This window comes from Aureobasidium namibiae (assembly GCF_000721765.1).
Source record: "Aureobasidium namibiae CBS 147.97 unplaced genomic scaffold scaffold_21, whole genome shotgun sequence".
NCBI classification, from domain to species: Eukaryota; Fungi; Ascomycota; class Dothideomycetes; order Dothideales; family Saccotheciaceae; genus Aureobasidium; species Aureobasidium namibiae.
The window spans coordinates 364,254-383,444 of NW_013581188.1; the positions used below are offsets into that span (position 1 = coordinate 364,254).

At 50.5% G+C, this 19,191-nt stretch overlaps 8 protein-coding genes across 8 annotated transcripts; 3 read left to right on the plus strand and 5 right to left on the minus strand.

Moving 5' to 3' along the window:
• Nucleotides 1–217: 217 nt before the first annotated feature.
• M436DRAFT_67413 (NAD(P)-binding protein) lies at nt 218–1,144 on the plus strand (the record flags this gene model as incomplete). The annotated part of the gene is made up of 1 exon (XM_013568071.1): nt 218–1,144. One exon carries the CDS (start codon nt 218–220, stop codon nt 1,142–1,144), a length of 927 nt encoding a protein of 308 aa, XP_013423525.1.
• A 177-nt stretch (nt 1,145–1,321) lies between these two features.
• M436DRAFT_85642 (uncharacterized protein) lies at nt 1,322–2,123 on the plus strand (the record flags this gene model as incomplete). Its single annotated transcript, XM_013568111.1, has 2 exons — nt 1,322–1,496; nt 1,594–2,123. The coding sequence occupies 2 exons, from the start codon at nt 1,322–1,324 to the stop codon at nt 2,121–2,123; spliced, it is 705 nt and encodes a 234-aa protein (XP_013423565.1).
• A 1,049-nt stretch (nt 2,124–3,172) lies between these two features.
• M436DRAFT_85643 (uncharacterized protein) lies at nt 3,173–3,907 on the minus strand (the record flags this gene model as incomplete). Its single annotated transcript, XM_013568112.1, has 3 exons — nt 3,173–3,424; nt 3,799–3,846; nt 3,899–3,907. 3 exons carry the CDS (start codon nt 3,905–3,907, stop codon nt 3,173–3,175), a joined length of 309 nt encoding a protein of 102 aa, XP_013423566.1.
• Nucleotides 3,908–9,824: 5,917 nt separating this feature from the next.
• Nucleotides 9,825–10,794, plus strand: M436DRAFT_56341 (uncharacterized protein; the record flags this gene model as incomplete). The annotated part of the gene is made up of 3 exons (XM_013567993.1): nt 9,825–10,134; nt 10,187–10,267; nt 10,313–10,794. 3 exons carry the CDS (start codon nt 9,825–9,827, stop codon nt 10,792–10,794), a joined length of 873 nt encoding a protein of 290 aa, XP_013423447.1.
• Nucleotides 10,795–11,790: 996 nt separating this feature from the next.
• On the minus strand, nt 11,791–14,594 carry M436DRAFT_85645 (glutamine synthetase/guanido kinase; the record flags this gene model as incomplete). The annotated part of the gene is made up of 2 exons (XM_013568113.1): nt 11,791–13,230; nt 13,293–14,594. 2 exons carry the CDS (start codon nt 14,592–14,594, stop codon nt 11,791–11,793), a joined length of 2,742 nt encoding a protein of 913 aa, XP_013423567.1.
• A 280-nt stretch (nt 14,595–14,874) lies between these two features.
• On the minus strand, nt 14,875–15,417 carry M436DRAFT_56227 (uncharacterized protein; the record flags this gene model as incomplete). The annotated part of the gene is made up of 1 exon (XM_013567969.1): nt 14,875–15,417. A coding segment is annotated over one exon (543 nt), but the record flags the coding sequence as incomplete, so codon positions are not given.
• A 1,004-nt stretch (nt 15,418–16,421) lies between these two features.
• On the minus strand, nt 16,422–17,531 carry M436DRAFT_56186 (uncharacterized protein; the record flags this gene model as incomplete). The annotated part of the gene is made up of 1 exon (XM_013567965.1): nt 16,422–17,531. One exon carries the CDS (start codon nt 17,529–17,531, stop codon nt 16,422–16,424), a length of 1,110 nt encoding a protein of 369 aa, XP_013423419.1.
• A 426-nt stretch (nt 17,532–17,957) lies between these two features.
• Nucleotides 17,958–18,932, minus strand: M436DRAFT_56376 (uncharacterized protein; the record flags this gene model as incomplete). Its single annotated transcript, XM_013568007.1, has 1 exon — nt 17,958–18,932. The coding sequence occupies one exon, from the start codon at nt 18,930–18,932 to the stop codon at nt 17,958–17,960; it is 975 nt and encodes a 324-aa protein (XP_013423461.1).
• Between the last annotated feature and the right edge of the window lie 259 nt (nt 18,933–19,191).

The following is a 19,191-nucleotide window of genomic DNA, read 5'->3' on the forward strand; positions in this document are numbered from 1 at the left end:
GCACCGGATGCGTCTTGACCGGCCGAAAGATTGACGCGTCCAAGGTAGGTATATAATCTCAGTCGCACTTTCTGCGGTGTCGCAAAGAGCTTGCCATACTACCCTCCTCAAGTCGAGAACCTTTACGAAGAACCACAGCTCGCAACTCAGCAAGAATTGCGACTTCTTTCTCACCGACCAGAACACAAACCAAGAACATCAGAGCACTCAATCAACAATGTACAGCACACGCTACAACCCCGAAAAAGACATGCCGGACCTCTCAGGCAAAGTCATAGTCGTGACCGGCGGCAACAGTGGACTCGGCAAAGAGAGCATCCATCAACTTGTCAAACACAACCCCTCCAAAGTGTATCTCGGCGCCCGATCAAGTCAACGAGGCAATGCTGCGATCGAAGAGATAACATCAGCCGTGCCCTCCGCCAAAGGCAAAATCCACTTTCTCGAAATCGACATGGCATCCCTCGCATCCGTCAAGCGCGCTGCCGAGCGCATTATCAAGGAAAACGACCGTCTGGATGTTCTCATGAATAATGCTGGTCTAGCAGAGGCACCTTCAGGCTTATCCACCGATGGCTACGAAATCCAATTCGGAACCAATTACATGGGACCCACTCTCTTCACCAAGCTCTTGCTTCCTCTCTTGCAACAGACAGCCGCAACCCCCAACAGCGACGTCCGCATCATAAACCTCAGCTCCGAACTCTTCAAAATGGCGCCTACCCAAGGCATCGTCTTCACCGACCTTGGTACTCCAATGCGCAAAATCAACTCGGTGGCCCGATATGGTCAATCAAAACTTGCCAACTATTTCTTCAGCAAGATCTGTGCGGCAAAGTATTCGAACATAACATCAGTGGCGCTTCACCCTGGTGTGGTCAACACTAGTATCTGGGAAAACATGTACAAGAGACCGTATGTCGGATGGTTGTTGAGCGCGGTGATGACGCCGTTGCTCACCAACGTGCATGATGGTGCAAAGCTGCAGTTGTGGTCGGCCACGGCTAGCGAGAAAGAGGTCAAGAACGGAGCATTCTATACGCCAAGGGGGAAGGAGTATACTCAGGCGATACTCAAGAATGATAAATTGGCAAATGAACTGTGGGAGTGGACAGAGAAGGAGTTTGCAAAGCAGGGATACTAAACCGGTGTTTCTGGATGTCAAGTAGCGTTTAGGGTTTCGTATTACACTTGTAGCACCTCTGATCGATGATTTCACGTTACCTCTACAGGAACGTTTCAGCAAGGACCCAGAGGCTCGCAAGTCGACATCTAACAGCTGTCATGGACTGTCCGCTCTCAGCTTGCTATGGACTTGATCATGCACAATACTCTGTCGGCCGAACAGATGTGGATGAACCGGGACAAGAGATGCCCTCTGTGTATTCAAGATCCAACTATATCTCAAGCCGACAAGGAAAAGCATTGGGTCAAGAAGCACCAGCTCACTCGCCACATGCAAGGCGAACAGCACTCCAGATACTTCCAACTGCGCCGTCAACTGACTGCACACCACGCAGACCATGATGAAGGCGACCGCTGGACTTGCATGTATTGCCCTGCCGGCGCTGCTGACCACTACGAGCTGAAAAGGCTTATTTCCCAACATTGAAAAGAGTACTGCATCTTCTCATGGTGACGAGCACGACAAGCTCAAGCGTACCGCTGGCTGGTATGAGACTGACTTCTACGGCGAGCACTCTGATGAGTACAAGGGCGAGGTTCGTCGCAACATCCAGACTCGTCACTCCAACTTGGGTCTGGATGTTGAAGACCCCCCTGAGCTTCCACACGCAGTCCCTCATCCGACTCGTGTTGGTGTGATGCTGGGTCCTAATCCTGTCCCTGTTCCCGACTGGATCAACAGCGAGGAATCAGTCAAGTATGGCCCCATGCCTAGCCATGTGGACGCTGAACAGCAGTTGGAGGCCACCAAGGCCAGTGTCAAGACTTGGACTGACCAGGGTCTTATCTCTTTCGGCCCTATGCCAGACGCTTCTTGGCCTCTCCCTGTGATTCCTAACCACCTCAAGCGCTCCGTCGTAATCACAGACGGCCCTGGTCCCCTTAGCACAAAAAACCCCTTAAAGAGAGCTAAGAAAGATTACGCTCCCAAGGAGTAAGGCAGAAAATGACACAGGACTGATGACTTTTTTGTACAATAGAGTTACGCTAGCTACCATGGCCAAACAATGATTGGTTTTGTTCCATGACCTGAACACTTTGTGCTAGTGACTAACCTCTGATACTGCCTTCTGCACCGACCATCCAGCTCAAGCGGCAATTGCATGGTAAGATGCCTTTCTCTTGTCGATGTTTTTACTCCAACTTTGGTGCTGTCCTCCAAGGCCATAGCGAGTCTTTCTTCGTCTTCTTCAAGTGTTCGTCAGGATTCTTCCTTCTTCTCCGATGCGATAAAGCCCTTCTCATATCTCTTCGCTGTCTTTGAATGTAATGACAAGTTCTTCTCATACTTTTTCGTTCACTTCAGATGTAATGACAAGTTCTTCTCAGAGTTCTTCGCTCGCTTCCGAGACTGAGTACTTCGACGAGGAAAATCTGTTCCAGCACATCTCCTTGTCGGCTCAGACGCGATGGTGGCCATGGCTACAATGACCGGTTGAGGCAAAAGATAATAGTCAGTCTTCCCGTACCTAGAGGCGTTATCACATAGGGAGACATGCGGTAGTCAAGACACATGATCTTCGTAGAGTCTATCAACCACGACTCCACTGTAACGTACTTCTGCTCTGACGGTCTAGAGCGATTTCCCCACTATAGAGGTACACAACGGTCCTCTAGACTCAAGACGCGCCCGGAGAGAACTGGGAGCATATCCAATCTTAACAAGCATCGTCAGCACCTTCCACGCTATTGTACATATCTATAACTGTATGCAAAACATAATCTTCTACGTGGAGAGGAAACTTCTCGGCCCTGTTGATAGGTTTGGCAAGCCGTTGATGAGAACATCGGTTCGACTGCACTCTCGCAAACGTAAAGAGACTTCGCTCGTGACCGGTTCATGGCAGAGCGAGAGCGAGAGATTGTGTGTGTGTGTGTCTTTGTGTGTGCGCGCATTCAGCGAGTTCCTCTTCTTGTAGGTATGTGGTTGATTCGTGGTTTTGCGGGTTCGTGCCTCGTTGGATCATTCGATTGATTCGTCTATTGTTCAGGTAGCTGTAGAACAACCTTCCCATTCTTCTTCCTCTTCGTAACCAGCGGCATCGACTTCCCGGTCATGAACAACTTCGTCAAGAGCAACAGGGTTGTCGGCAAGAAAGTCGCACGCGGCAGCAAAGGCTTGAGCTCTCGTCTGGAACTGAAGCATGGTGACGTTGGTGAGCACCAGGGCTGGTTTCGGAAACCACTTCATTGCGGTCTCGAGGATGACTCGGGCGCGGAACTCCAAACGTTCTTGACGCTATGGGTCGTCGTCACAGCCGTCGATCATCAGCGCAGTGAGGTTAAAGGTCTTGGGGCCTTGACTTCTTGAACGACTCTTTGACGCAGAGCCGGTGCGGTCACGAAGACTGGACAAAAGGGGTTAGCAGATGATCATCTCCTCATGACAACAAGGTAACAGAGCAAGCTATCAAAATGCACAGTCTTCCCAGGAGACAGAGTCCTTCCACTGAAACCAACCAAGAACATCGCTCTCAACGAGTACAGCAAGGTAACATGTCAAGCTCACAAAAATAGAGGGGAAGCGCAAACTGGTCAAAAGGGCGACAAACAAAAAAGGAGAGATTGACAAAGGAGAGCAGTGAGAGAGAAATACAGAAGAGAGAAACTTACACCCTCGTCGCTCATGACAACATCGGCACCGGCAGGGGTAAAGTCTTCCTGTATCCGCTGTCAGCAAGCGAGTCACACACTATTGAATGTTGAACCTTACATCGCACATTCTGGTTGCTTTCGATTGCTTGACCACACTGGGATCGTATGACTGAGTGGATAGTGGATAGGAATAGGTTGAGACGGAGTGGTGTACTTATATCTGTCCCAAGACATGCCACAACATGATCTGTCATCACGTCTTAATGCATGATGCAAGAGCTTGTCTGGTCCGGGCCATCTATTGCAAGCACTTGCAGCTTCGGGTTGAGATTGTGCAGGTTTGCTGCAGGCAGAGACAAAGAATATGGGAAGAGACCGAGCTGAGCTCAGCGTTGTTTGAGGTACACACGTCCAAGTGCATGGCCCTGATGCATTCATCGACCATCTTCATTCTACGACAAGATCTTGTTGATGTCCTTTTGAAGTCTAGCGAAGCCTAGGTGGTTGCTGAAGACATATCTTTGTGCAACCCATGTCATACCAAAAGTGTATTGATTTAGTCAAGTGAAATTGAGCATCGGTGAGTGCAGACTTACAGGATTGACACACATGCCACATGTACGCTCACGGGAGCCCGCCAGAAAGGACCGTGATTTGTGTTTGACATTCTGATCCACAAACGTGCATTCTCCTTGTTTGTCTTCCCGGCTGGAGTTTAGAGCTTGTCAAACGGTAATAGAGCAAGGAAGCTGTTGGCTTCTACAGAATTTCTTATCTCCAGAGTGTACGACACTGGCAAATTTGAATCTTGAAGGTGGATCAATCGATCCGGGTGTGAGGCCCAAGGGTCGGTTGTTGGTGCATCTTACGGGTTGGTGCTGCGCTTGCGTGCATGGGGAACCAGCCGTCTTGACAATCATCTCTGTAGATGGATCCTAAGCAACCACTCAGATCGATGCCATAGCTTTCAGGTTCAGTCGTTGATGCCTCATTCCCTATGGGCGTCATGTGGGTATCCTAATTGCGGATTGACGGTGAGGCAATGGAGTGGGGGTTAGGCCTGACGTCCTGTTGGTCATTCAGCTTCCTCAAAGATGCTTAGCATAACTTGTAGATGGATTGAAATCACTTGAGTAATTGCCGACCTACATAAAGTTTAGGCCTGGGACGTTCGGTGGGCTCAGTGGTATGGAAAAAAGCTGAAGTTGGGACGTAAAGTATGGCTAAGCTTGTAGTAGAGATATATTGTATATTTGTTGACATTGACGATAACAATAGCCCTGCTGGCGCAATGGTAGCGCGCAAGACTTCTAATCTGAGATCTTGAGGCTGTGGGTTCGAGCCCCACGTGGGGCTAGCTTTTTGCACTATGTCACATCGTTGTATCTTCTTTTTGCTCCTAAACATGCGTAGATGTGGTCGGAATCGTGGTCGAGGTGATATTCATGATTTTGTAGAGATTCGGAGATGTGGTGGGAGCGGCGTTGCGAAATCTTGGCATGAGTCAGGGTCTACGTGCCAAGACTCGATCACGAGGAGTCAACCATGACCTTTCGCTGTGGGAAAGTTGACAAAACCAAAAGATGGGAATGCCCTGTGATGTAGGTAGAACATAGGCACATGAGAAGGAGTTCGACCAGAGGACGGTACGAATGTGTCGTAGGCCGTTGCGTCTGCTCATAAAACTGCTGGCTACTCCTTCCCCTTTTGCTCCAGTCGTTCCTTGCTCCTTAGCACAGCATACTCTGCGTCTCCGATCAAGACTGGCTGATCAGTTGCCATAATAAACGTGAGGATAAAGCACGATGGCTTCGTTGACAAGAGATGATCCTGGTCTCTAAGTGTTAAACCTCTCCAGGCACGATGGTCTGCCGAAATCTGCTTCCATACACCCATGTTCGTCGTCGATCGACAGATCTAGCTGAGATATAGATGCTGCTGTCGAAAACTCTTGGCATAAGCCGCTTTAGCTCATCTGGGAGAGCGCCAGACTGAAGTCCACTTCACGTCTTCCTTTATCAGGAGTATTCTGGAGGCACTGTGTTCGATCCACAGAAGCGGCATCTGATATTTTGTTTTGCCTGGAGGCAGGCCTGTGAGATGTCATCTTGCCAGACATGTGTTAGAGGCTAACATTAGAGGAGCGGGTTGGCCTCTGTCCCGGATCGCAAAGATTTCGCTCGTCAGTATGGTGTTTGAACTCTGAGTTTTGCATACCTGTATGGCTGCATGGGGGAATAGGAGAAGTAGTTGTGACACTTACCGTGAACATCCAGTAGTCGACTCTGTTGTGTCTGGAGATCCATCGGTTCTTCTTTTGATCCTCTCTCAGAGTGACGTCTAATCGTAATGTGTGCTTGAAAACAATCCTCATCATCATTAGTATTTCAACAGTAGGTAGACTCGACAGTCATCGATCATACTGCGCTTAGAGGGTGATAGCAACAAGCGAAAGAGCTCGACTAATTGAATGGGTAGTTCAAAGAAAGGATTGGATATGTATTTGACTCGATTAGTGCTCGATGATGGCACCTGCCAGGGTGTTGCTGTCAGCATGAATGCCGTAGCTGTTGACGCTAATATATTTTATGTTGCAAACTATCCTTACATCAAATCCGATATGGTCTAGTGGCTAGGATTTCTCGCTCTCAAACCGTTCTTAGCGAAGAACAACTAGGTCCGAGGAGGCCGGGGTTCAATTCCCCGTGTCGGAATCACCTTTTGCCTGTCATCGACAAGTCGCGTTTCCTTTTTCCTAGGAGCTCTATGGTGTTGACAATCTTTCTTGCTGCAGCAAGCTCCCTTCGAAGCATCACATGGAACTTATGCAACCACACGGAGCAACTCGACCCCCGACCTCTTCGGATCTGGTCGTCCTTGCGAACGGTTTGAGAGCGAGATTAGGTAGTTAGGGAGGGCACGGGCATCGCACTCATCGCTCGCGACGGAGGTTCCGCGTTCCGAAGACGACCTTGTCGGCAGGCGCGGCAAGCGATGAACGACATACGGAGGACTCGGGTGTTGGGATGCGTGCAGTGAGATGATGAAGTCATTGTGTTGTCGTCCATGTGGCATGGCGCGGGTCGGAAAGACGTGTATGCTGTTGCTGCAGGCTCAGCTTACCGACATCTACCGATGCTGCTTGCATTGATCAGATAGGAAGATGCAGGTAACGTGGATGCAGGAGGTGATTTAAAGACCACGATTAGTTGTCCTTACTTGTAGAGTGGTTAATATGGACATGGCTATCTGAGGATATGAACACTTGAAACAGAAGAGTGGGAGAAGAGGCTCTCTGTTCGTTAGCTCTTGATGACAGCGGCTTCGTACAGTATAGTGTGCATACGATGTGCGTATAGTGTACACCAGAATAGGTGGTCTATTTTAGAAGACTCTCATATCGATGAGATTTGATTGCAGATGCATCCACGTTGTCACCTGGGAGCACAGCATACACATTCGGTGCATGATCTAGTCTTGACCAAACTCGACGGTCGCGTGATCATCGTTTGCGAACATTGAACGATATGTTCAATTGTCCTCGTGCTGTATCTCTGGCAAACAGTAGGAGAGTATAATTGTGTCTGTGTGTGGGATAGTTCTTGCGCACATCAGACCGTCGATTGTATACATATAGTCTCTGGTTCGCTGTAGCATTAAAGGAGTGATCATACTCAAGACAGCCATGCCACTACTCGCTCTGCCCCTTACAAGTATACTGGTCTTACAGGCGGCCGGTCGATCGGGACCCGTTATGCCTCAAGGCATTCAATTCTTTGTCGCCCTCTCAAGGCGTATATACTAGACGTACTACACCAGGGACCGCCATTCCACAGCTGACGAGTCCTGTCTTGGTACATGCTGTGCGTGTCACACCAAGACTGGACCGTCAAGCTTAGACCGTCGAAATTTATTCTCTTGAATAGTTAGGCTGCTTAGGCGGGAAGTATTGCGCGACTTACATCAGAAAATGGCGAATGGAGAAGAGAGAATGCCTTTGCGCCATCTCCAAGATCCATGAACCTGGAGTTCGGATATCGTCGATTTGCTTGCAGGATTGGGATGCCTGAGGAAATGCAGTTCATGACAGATTAGGCAAGTCCAGGTTCGCGGGTATAAAGCTTGATGAAACAACCTACGCTGCACACCGCAATGCAAAGACCATAGACCAGAAAAAGGGTTACGAGGTCCAGAAGGTGGAGTAGGTTGAAAAATCTTCCTTCGTAGGCCTGACCTTCCTTCATGTTCCGGACGGTGATTGCTAATCGCAAGCACCATATTGGTGGCACTGCCGTTTGAGATGTAATGTGCCCTGGAGATCGGGATGATCCAAAGTCTGAGACTCGCACAGTCCGATGTGATTTATCAGTTTTTGCATACGGTAAAGTTCCATCACATGCGGACAGGATTGACAGGTCGATCAAAGCATGACATATATGGCTTTGCTGGCCCTTTGCATCACTATGGCAGTGTGGCAGACAAGAATACAAAACAGCCAAGGGACGTTATGCGCCAGCCCAGCTCAGTCTGAAACCTCGGCGCTGGGCTGTCATGGCGAAAAAGCCGACGTTGTGACGGAGACGCTGTTCAACCGAGTTCAATCCGGAGGCTCCGTTGCGACATTAGTATGCGAAAACAACGCAGCGTCAATTGGAGAACGATAATCAAGGATCGAGAAAGAAGAAGACAAGCCCAACGGCTGTCGGGGGAGAGAAGACAGAGAGAGAGAGAGGCACATGGCAAACATGCGGGTGGCCAGAAAGGTTAAAAGGCAGTTGACGGCAAGCAAAAAAAGACAGGTGATCAACGAAACGCGACTGCTTCGTACAAAGTGAGATCGTCGGCAAGCGGAATACGAGTGACACGAGAGAGCGTGGGCAGTTGATGCAGAGAGGATGAGAGCGACGATGAATTCATTGCCCATTCTTTCCATATTCCCCTCTTCCCCATGGCGATGGATGTTTCCCTGCAGGATGTTGTGTCTTGATCCTGTCATTTTGAGAGATGTTGTGAACGGTTTCTCGTGGAGGAAAGAGGGAATTAGAAAGACGGAGCTTGGCGCTCACAGTGGCCGGGTCAAGAAGGCAGCCAAAGCATCCGGCCGGAGCAAAAAAAGGACAGTGCATCGAGATTGGCATCAGGATACGCGAGGGTACGCGTTTTGACACAAGGGGGGTCTAGAATGGATGTGCTGTTGGGTGCAATCAAAGACGGTGAGCAGCCATGCAGAAACGAAGGGTTGGTCGAAGGATTGAGAAATGGGGCGACAAGGTTCAACAGACAGAGGGTAAACAATGGGATTGTTGCTTCTGGTCAGCTCTTCTGCTCGCAGACAGACGGAGAAGGTTGTTGACATGGACGAATGTTTCAATATTGACCAGGGGTGGTCAGGGAGACTAGGCTGGTTCCTGCCTTAGCGCAACGGGCAGGGCGCAACGGGGCTGGGTTGATCAGTGGACGAGGTGGACGGAGGGAGCGGGAGGATGCACTCGAGCAGTCAGGCAGGCACACGGACGTCGCTGTTGGCGGTCGTGCCTTTCTCTTCTTTGATTGTTCTCCGTCCTCGCTCCTTGTCCAAGTTTCCGTCTGTTCATCATCAACTGCACTAGCCAGACCCCGTCCGACACTGCCTGTTCACCTGGCAGAAGCCATTCGCTATCTAGATATTCTTTCCCACGCCACACACACGCATCATCCCTGGTATCCGACTTTACATTCCTCGAGCGTCTGTTGACCAAAACATCATTCCACCCACCCTCGGCAGCTTGCGACACTTACTGCGGCAAACTCGAAACCTGGGGGCTTTCTGCAAAGCTTCTACTCTCTACCGAACATCACACACATCGCCGTGCTGGTCACGATCGTGTGCTTTTGGCTTGGTCAATCCCGACACGAGGTTGGCATCTGACCCGCTCACTACTGGTTGCACGACACCGCAACTGACGTTACTCAAGTCGCACCATCCGACACTCTCACATCTTCTGCAACTCTCTCGACCGACCTTCCTCCTTCTCCACTCACACCCACGCCTCATGTTGTCAACAATGCGCTCCGTGACAGCACTCACCCTCGCCCTGTCGGCTCTCTCAGCCCAGACAGTATCCGCACTCGTCGCTGGCCCTGTCACCGATGCTGGATGCTTCAACGACTCTACCGGCCTCGACGACAACGGAGTCTACAACTACCAGTCCAAGGGCCACTGTCAGGAGACATGTATCAACGCCGGTGCTACCGTCATGGCTATGACCAACGCCAACGAGTGTTGGTGTGGTACCTCTCTGCCACCAAAGAGTGCTCTGCAGAGCGACAACTCCAAGTGTAACAAAGCTTGCGTCGGTTATCCCACTGATGTTTGTAAGTAGACACGCTGTCCACCAACATGTGAAAGCACTGACCCAGTTACCAGGCGGTGGCAACGGCTACTGGAGCGTTTATTTCACAACCACCGACACCGACATTGATTACTCTGGCGGCGGCGGCTCGTCTGGTGCAGCAGCAAGCTCAGCCAGCTCATCATCATCCGCGGCCGCAGCAAAGTCTTCTGCAGCTTCTTCATCCTCTCCTGCATCATCCCCGTCGACAACAAGCGCCACATCCGCATCCTCTGCACCAGGCAGGGCCACCGTCATCACCAGTATTGCTCCTGGCACGACCGTCATCATTACTCAGACTCCCATTCCTCAAGTAACCAGCACCTCGGAACCCAAAGAGTCGAAGAAGGGAGGCTCCAACACTGCTGGAATTGCTGCTGGTGTTGTTGTCGGCATAGTCGTTATTGCCGCACTCATCGGTGCCGCATTCTTCTTCTGGCGCCGCAAGCAACGTCGTGAGGCAGAAACTGGTCACCAGCAGCTCAACGACTACTCAAACACCTCTCAAAAACCCATGGCCTTCAGACCCACCTCAGGCCCTGATTCCCGCATCGACCCTGATGCTATGGCTTCAAGAAGAATGAGCGACGGTAGCATTGCCGATAATGAGGATTACTCGAGGAGGATATTGAAGGTGCGTTGAATGCTGCCAATCAAAACACACTCGAATACTGACGTGTCCCAGGTCACCAACGCTTGATGATCCGATGAGCGCTCGACTCTGCAACATCCACGACCTTGAACGACTTTACAAATATCGACCGTCCTTTCTCTTCACGCTTTCTTACAACCCTTCTCTTTTCCTCGACTTGTTTTCTGGATAAAGGCGTCACACCACTCCAGCGCTTTTTGTGATATTGAATGATGAGGAACACTTTACTGTGCCATCTTCGTGTTGGATTGGAGAGAGCATATTCCATGTTGCTCTATTCCGCCAGAGAACATTTTTTCCTTTTGTCTTCTTGTGTTTCTTTTTTCTTCTCAACTATTCCCTTTCTCTCTTGTCCATATAACAACCATCATCCACCGAGACCCCTTTTTTCACACATGCACCCAAACGTCAGAATGGTAGACGCACATAACCCACAGCTCTGTAATGGACTCTGTTTCTCTTCACAATGGGTGCGAATCAAGAAGCTCTTTTGACCAACAACGAGTGAATGTCAGTTTTGGCCTGATTTTGTCGTTCCAGTGTTTCTGTGATGTCTCGTGATTGCCCCTGAAAAAAACTCGCTCACGCGACCTCACACCTCCCGCAACGCTCCATTCTACCACCAACCCTTATATTCTCTAAACATTCTGCCTCCCATCAGACAAGCCAAGAAGCCGTGGTGGTGCAGTGGTCAGCACACCCGATCCGGAATCCTACGTTCTCTAAGTTCGCTCATTTACCTAAGTCTCCAATACACTCTCTCACGGATCGGGAGGTCGTTGGTTCGAATCCAGCCCATGGTGCTTGATTTTTTTTTTCTCCTATGGAGGTGTCGATGTTGTGTTTGATAGATGATGTCGATTGGCGTACCTCTCCATGACATAAGTTCCTCCAGACCAGGACGAATTGACGATACACAGAGAGCTAGCTACATAGACTGTGTTGTTGTCAAGCAATACGATATAGACGATGCAGCGTTCAAGCGATTCAATACCTCTCAATCAACCATGCATGTCGTTCCTTCTCGTCCATCTCGTCAAGCATTTCCCTCTCGGCCTTCTTCATGACCACGTAATCGTTGATTAATCTCTCATTCAAGTATCGCTTCAACATCCCATCTTCCTCAAGCTCTCGTAGTGAATCCTCAAGTGAAGTAGGCATCTTCTTCGCGATACCGAGTGTATTCAATTGAGCTTCAGTCAACTGTGCTGGGTTTGTGATGCAATCCTTCATCACCATCTGCTTTTCAGTCTCCACACCATTGAGACCAGCAGCAAGCACAGAAGAAAGAGCAAGGTATGGATTCGCAAAGCCATCGAGACAGCGAATCTCCCATCGTCCTTCGCTGACTCTACGCAGCGGCACTTCTCTGTTTTGCGTGCCCCAAGCCACCCAAGTCCCACTGGTCCACATGTCATCGGCGATGCGGGTGTAACTTGCTTCGTTGGGAAGCAAAAAAGCACACAGAGAAGGTAGATGTTCGAGAACACCGGCGAAGAAGGAGAATTCGTTCTTGGCCAGATCTTGGGGGGATTGAGCGGTCGAGTTGAGCGAGATATGAACGTGTTGGCCAGAGCTGACACCCTTGAGCGGCACGGGGTGCAGTGTAGCGCGGAGTTTGTGCAAGCGAGTAATCTGTTGAACCACTTGGCGGGCTTGTACCAGTGTATCAATTGCCTCGACGATAGGCAAAGGCGGCAGCACGAATTCATATTGTCCAGCACCAGACTCGGAGTGAAATTGTTGGACATCGATACCGATATTTGACAGCTCGTCAGCAATTTCTGCAAGTACCGGAAGTGCGATTTCGAATTGCTCGGGCGTAAACGTTCCCCAGGCGTGATTTGTGGTCCATGGACTGTACTGGCTTTCCGAATCCTGCTTGAGAAAGACCACTTCGATCTCAAACCCAGCAAGGAATGTGATTCCATGGTCGTCTGAAAAGCGATCCACCAGAGTACGAAGAGTGTTTCTCGGACAGCAATCCAAGCGACGACCGCCCTCATTACAGAAAGACCCCAACACTGTCGCTGAAGCTAGCGGATCTCGAGAATGCGTGATTCTCAACGTCGAAATGTCAGGTTCGACATAGATTTGGCCGGCGGATGAGATTGCCGATGTGACACGGTCATTCTGTAGAGTCCCTGTATTGCCCAGTGAAATGCCGATACGCTCGCCGTTTGGAATCAAGCGGCGAAATTCAGCGATTGGCATCATACGAACACGTAGCGTACCAAGGTAGTCAAGCCATTGGACGTAAACGAACTTCAACTCTGAGTACTGTTCGAAAAAGGTCGCGAATGCGTCCAAGTCGTAAGGCTCCTTTTGTGACTCAGGCTCCTTCCATGCGAGCTGCGGAGGCTGAGGAGCTTGCATGATCCTAGCTTCGCGATTGCTCTGTGCTCTGGCTCGTCGTGTAAGAGCGTCCTGTTGGATCTATCAGCAAAAGTTTCAGCCATTGGGTAGACAACATCCCTGTAGATTCATACCAAGTCTCCTGATCGCGTAGATTGTTCTGGTAGACCTACGGGTTGCATCTCTGGCAGCTCTACGTCAAGATTGTAAATCCGTTTCGAGTTGTTGAAGTAGATGTCCTTTGCAGCCTGAATGGCCTGCGTAGCCGTAAGGTCATCGTTCTCTACATACTCAACCAGAACCTTTTCAAACGCTTGTCTGAACTGCTTCAAGGCAAGCCAGTAGACTTCGCCAAAATGATGGGCGTCAGTACTGAAAAGCAGTTTTGAGTACGGCGTAATCTCCATGCATTGACGTAGAATAGTCTCTTGCCCGTTTCTGCTGACCTGTGGGAATACTTCACCAAGGTCAAGATAGACGTTCTTGTAGACCGTCGCTAGGTAGCCGGCTTGACGCATGTAAGGGTAAGACGCGTGGAGAAGGATCATCTGAACGTCGGGGAAAGCAGTGATGAGAGGCTGGAGATGTGATGGGTCGGACAGCAGCAGATCAATGTCTGCATCACCAAGACCTGTGTGGAACTGTAGCGGTTTGCTGATCGAGTCTTGCTTGGCCGCTGCGCTCAGAAGTCGACATGTTGAAATGACAAGACTATCGTTCAATCCCTTGGACCCAACACGGAAATCATCTTGCACGCATTCTGGAAGATAGCCGCTCTGGAATGCCTCAAGGCCACTGGTGGCTACTTGAACATCTCCAGCAATCTTGACGTCCAGACCGGTTCTGTAACAGATCACAGATTTGAATCCAGCGACATCCGGATCGTTAATTTCGGTGACGATGGCGGTCTCAAAAGCTTGGAGAAAGGCAATCCAGGCTTCGGCACACATGTCGTCGTTGTGTATAGCTGGTCCAATAGGAAGAGTAGCCTTCCTGTGCATCTCACGCAGAATGTCTGCAGCCAAGGTCTCGATGCGAACGATCCGTAGTGTCTTGTCAAGGATGAAGTCGTCGTGCCAGTCGTACAAGTAGACTGTTGTGTCGTCCAGACCATCGTCCATGAGGATGGTGTGTATGCCAGTAAAGCATCTCCGAAGGAAGCTCTCGAAATCACCTTGTAAGAAATCTGTCCTCTTTTCCATCAAGTCATCCCATGTTGCACTATCATGGAGATCATAGAGCTCGCGCAACTGGCGGACAGCTCGGATGTGTGATAGCGATGTTTTGGTGTCTTGGAGAGCAGCTCCATGGGCTTCTGTAGTTGCGGTCAAGAGGTCGTGAGCTTCCTGTTTCGAAGGAAGCAGAAGGTTATGCGCGTGATTGTCTATCACTGGGCAGGAGCGGACAAAATTTCTCAAGTCGTCCAATGTAGCCATATTTGCTCATGGGTGATTGTATTCACGTTGAGAGATGCGCCAGAGAATACATAGGTATCACCCAAAGCCTTATCGATAAGCTGACGTCGTCCTCAGATCCACTCTCAAGTCACATCTGGACGTCTTGAAGTGACACGAAACAATCCTTACGAGACTCGAGTATTGATGGACATTTTTTAGAGATTGAAGAAATCTGTATCATGGTATTCATTAGACGAATTCCGGTTCGTCGTTACTTGGCTTCCGATCCATTTCCGAATGCTGCAATCCGACCACGAGTTTACTCGTTCTTCTTGATAACCTTCTTACCCATGCTGAGACCAAGACCGTAGTCATAAACGAGAGTACCGCCAAGATTCGCTCCGAACATCAACAGAGCTCCCAGCACAATGCTAGCGCCGACCATCCAGTTCTGAGGCTCGTAGGACATAGGGTTAAGTCCCTCCTTGATGTACTCCAAGCTAGAGGCATTTCTCCTCTTGTACCAAATCCAAGCCGACACAGCAATGACAACATCATTGACAAGGGCGTGTGCAATCAAAACCTTTGACTTTTGCTTCAGCTTGCCGCTCTGGTCGTAGAGACCTTGGTTCTGGACCATTTTTGCGCCTTGGACGATGCCGGAGGCGGCCGAGGGGAGAGCAGTCAGGATGCCGAGTCCGAGCGCCCAATAGCCGATTCTTGTGGTCTCGACGACGGTGGGGAGATAGTTTGTGGCGATGCTGGGGAGGTATGGGCGGATGACGTGGAGGGCATCGAGACCGTAAGCTGTGGACAGAAAGGCGATGGGGAAGTGGACGGTCGCAGGGTGGACGGGGTGACTACGCGGGTAAACATGTCAGCTCTGTTGTAGCTGAACGCGTATCCATCACATTGTTGTCGTTGATCAACAAGAGATAGTGTGGGGAAAGCTCTTGACTTACTCGAGAGACATGATGGATGAAAGTTGTGGATTATCAAAACTTGGTATGATTCTGAGGAGTAGGACAGAAGACAACTGTCGGAGAATTTAGCTAGGATGTCGAGGAAAAGCAAACAAACACCTATCGATAAATATCGAGTCCCTGGCCCGAGAAATGGGTGAGATGTTCATCGGCCCCTCCGCTTCCGGCGAATCGCAGCTTCAAGAATGGTAAGAATGGTCATAATGTGGTCATCAATACTGCACCCTGCTGTGACTCGTGGCTTCACGACATGACAGAAGCAGGACACGAACAGTGTTCCATCATGCGCTGGATTGCGCAGGACGATATCTATTCATTCCGTGCTACTCTTACATTCTCTTCGTGCAGCCGAATAGGATGTGCAGAACAAAACACGAGATAGAGCTTGGGCCAGGTCGAAACAGAGAGCTCCGTAACTCCCAATTGGCAAGAAAGTCACTCCAACCACCACACCAATAGCAGGATCAACGAGAGCAAAAGGAAACATGACAATCTGGGAACCGAAAGACAAGTTTTATCAAGGTCGTACTGGGGCTCGAACCCAGGACTCGAGAAGCTTTTGAGGACATGATCAAAATCTCGCGTGCTAACCGCTACACTATACAACCGTGTTGCTGAGCCCAAATCCGTCACGTTGGGTTTTAATCTCTACCAACAAATTCAGAACCATCGATAGCACAAACTCATCGATGTCCATGCATTATCTCGGACTGTCAAAGACACACGGCAAAGGTGTGAAGTGTGATGGGTGAACCGATCCTTTACCAACGTGCTGTACACAGGTCGTCTCCTACTCTATCTCTTCAAGCAATTTCATCATCATAACAGTCATATTCCTCATCAAGGTCGTTCATCTCCATACATCCATCGTGCCATCCATCCATCAGTACCTATCCCACCCAACGACACACCCATCATCCTCATCTTCATCGCCACTATGCACGGCATTATCATCACTCCCACTCTCATACCTCTGGTCTTCTTCATCAATGACACCATTCCCATCCTCAATCTCCGGCCCCTTTTCAGCAATCTCACTCTCAATCAAACTCTTCAGAAGACCGCAGAACTCGGCGTGCAGACGCACGAAAAAGTACTCGTCGCCTACGATTTCAGCCAGACTGCGAGTCTTGGGAACGTTTGCTAGCGGAGAGGCTGCGGACAGAGAAGAGCGAGGATAGCCATCCGGATCCACTGATTTGGCGGATAGAAAACTGGACACGGGCGTGACTGCCGCAGGTGTAGGTGTTGACTTTTGAGGGTGGCTGGTCGAAGACGCAATAGACGAGGCCTGCGAATCCGTACGTCGTGGTTGTGGAGGAGAAACAGGCGAGGGAGTAGGTTCAGCTGATCCCATAGACATTGGCGGCGAAGGCGTGGCACTTGAACTGTAGCTTCGCAAGGACCCAATATTTGCCGCAGACGCTTCTATCGGCGAGTCTTGTGTGCTGTCTCCTTGTTGTAGGGCTGACAGATGTGTCTCGGCGAGCGTGATGATTGACTTGGCCCACGCCTCAAAGGCACGGCGGACGGTCATCTGGTGTCGGAAGAGTGACCGCGAGCCCACAGCTACAAACGCATATGCTCTTCTCTGTCCCCTAGCTCTTGGATCTGGCAGTCGGAAGACGTGTGCGACATTGACAGTTCTAGAGTCCTTAGGTCCTTGTGTCGCCAGATCGGTGGTCAATGTGATAGAGCCAGAACTCTGGCCACGGGGAAGAGATTCGACGGCCAGGGCTCTTGTACAGGCATCACGTAGTAGAGGGTTCGAGGGCGCTCGAGTGGTGGCAAAGGTGGAATCGCGCCATTTGCTGCGGAGTACGGGGGGAGTTGTTGTCGCGGCTGGCACGTTGTACGAGCAGTTGGCGCAACTCGTGCCCGTTTCGTTGGGCGGCGGCGATGTTGCAGTCGGCGACTGGACTGAAGTGGTCAAGAGAGCCTGCGGCCCGTGGATCTCGCAGAAGTGTCCCAGCGATATCAGCGTGTCGGCCATGAAGGTTGATGACCAACGTCAGGGTCAGCTTGCTTTGGCTCGCGTGGCATTGGCTGTGGGGGCCGATCCACATGCGCCTCGACAACGTCCTGCATACAATACAATCTCTTCTCCTTTGTCACAACACCACTCTGACGACAGTTGGCAATATTGAGCAATCAAGCTTCATTGGTATTCTCAAGAGACCCTCAAGAAGCTACCTATCCATGCTCCATCTAGAGCCCAAACCTATACTCGGCTGCATGTAGCAAAAATATCTCATAACCATGCTGATCAGCAAAACTTGCACTCCCCTCGGACTCTCCGCCCTCGCTGCCATGTCAATCATGTCAACCGTCTCTTCGATCTCCGAATCCTGTAGCATGTGCAAGCCGCCTTAGCCCTTCATCTTCTTTGTGCCTGTCTGGACGTTAGCAGCTGATACTGTCAAGACGGCGGAACATGCAACTCACTACCGACAATCATGAACGTGGCCTCGTTCTCGGCCGAGTCCTTGTCTTGGAGTTGCTCTTGAACGGCACTGGCAAACGTCATGTCACTGGTGACGAGCTGGTTGAATTGTCCCCATACGACCATCTCTTCAGGACCGAGTACTTGCTCGCCCTTAAGCTGACGCAGAAAGTCCGCAAATGACAAGTCGCGCAAATCTTGGAGGGCCTCTGGTGCCGCATCTCTTCCGTTTACAGCAGTCTGGCACCGCCACAGTGGGAACGAGAACAGAGTACGGCTCCAGGGATCAGACGCGCTAGGTTTGATCACGACGATAATCTCACTCAGCTTGGGCTTGGAGTAGAATCCACTCAGACTGTTTTCAACAGACTGGTGAACTGAATCCATTGGTGATCTTGAAGGCTGGCCGAATGGCCTGTCGAAAGGCGACTCGGAGAATCTGTCGACGAGTTGGTCACTGGGTGACGGGAGCTTCTGATTGATGGGTTTGAAGCTGAATGGACTGTCGAGCCCGCGGGGACGCGCTGGGACAGGTCTGGGGGGACTGTCTTCTTGCTTGAGGAAGGGGACGATATGCTTTGCTTGGCCCAAGTCTGGCTTCAACGCGTCGGTCTTCTTGCTCCTTCTGCCTTTGGAAGCCGCCTTGGTTGCGCCGTTGCTTTCGTTGTAGGCGAACAGGTAGTTGGCGAGAATCTTGCGAATCGAGCTCATGGTCACTTCCTGCGTAGTCTTGGTCCAGTCCCATTGACCGGCGAACTGAGCGAAGATCTGATCCTTGTGGGAGGTGTACAGTGCATTGCGATCTTTGCCGATGGGGGTTGGCGCGATTGTCTTTGCGGAAGCACGCAGAGCCTTCTCAAGGCGTTCCTGCTCGGCTGTCGAGAAGTTGTGTAGTGCAGCGAGACCTTTGCTGGTACTAGCCAGCTTGGTCTTAGTCACGTCCTTGGGCATGGTTGACGTGGAGTAGTGGACAGATGATGATGAAGAGGAAAGTGGAGCGGAAACAGGAATGGATTGTGCTGAGGTGAGTGTGGTGTTGAATGTCTGTTTTGAGATTGGAAGGTAAGTGACTTGATTGGCACGTGAAAGCTCCGATGGCGACTTCCTCGCGTAGGAAGGCCAGACCGTCCAGTTCTCTCTCTCCGCATCCACCTTTTGGCGTGCTTGTCGTCCTTAAGTTCCAAACATTGATTGCTGAGAGAGATTCGGG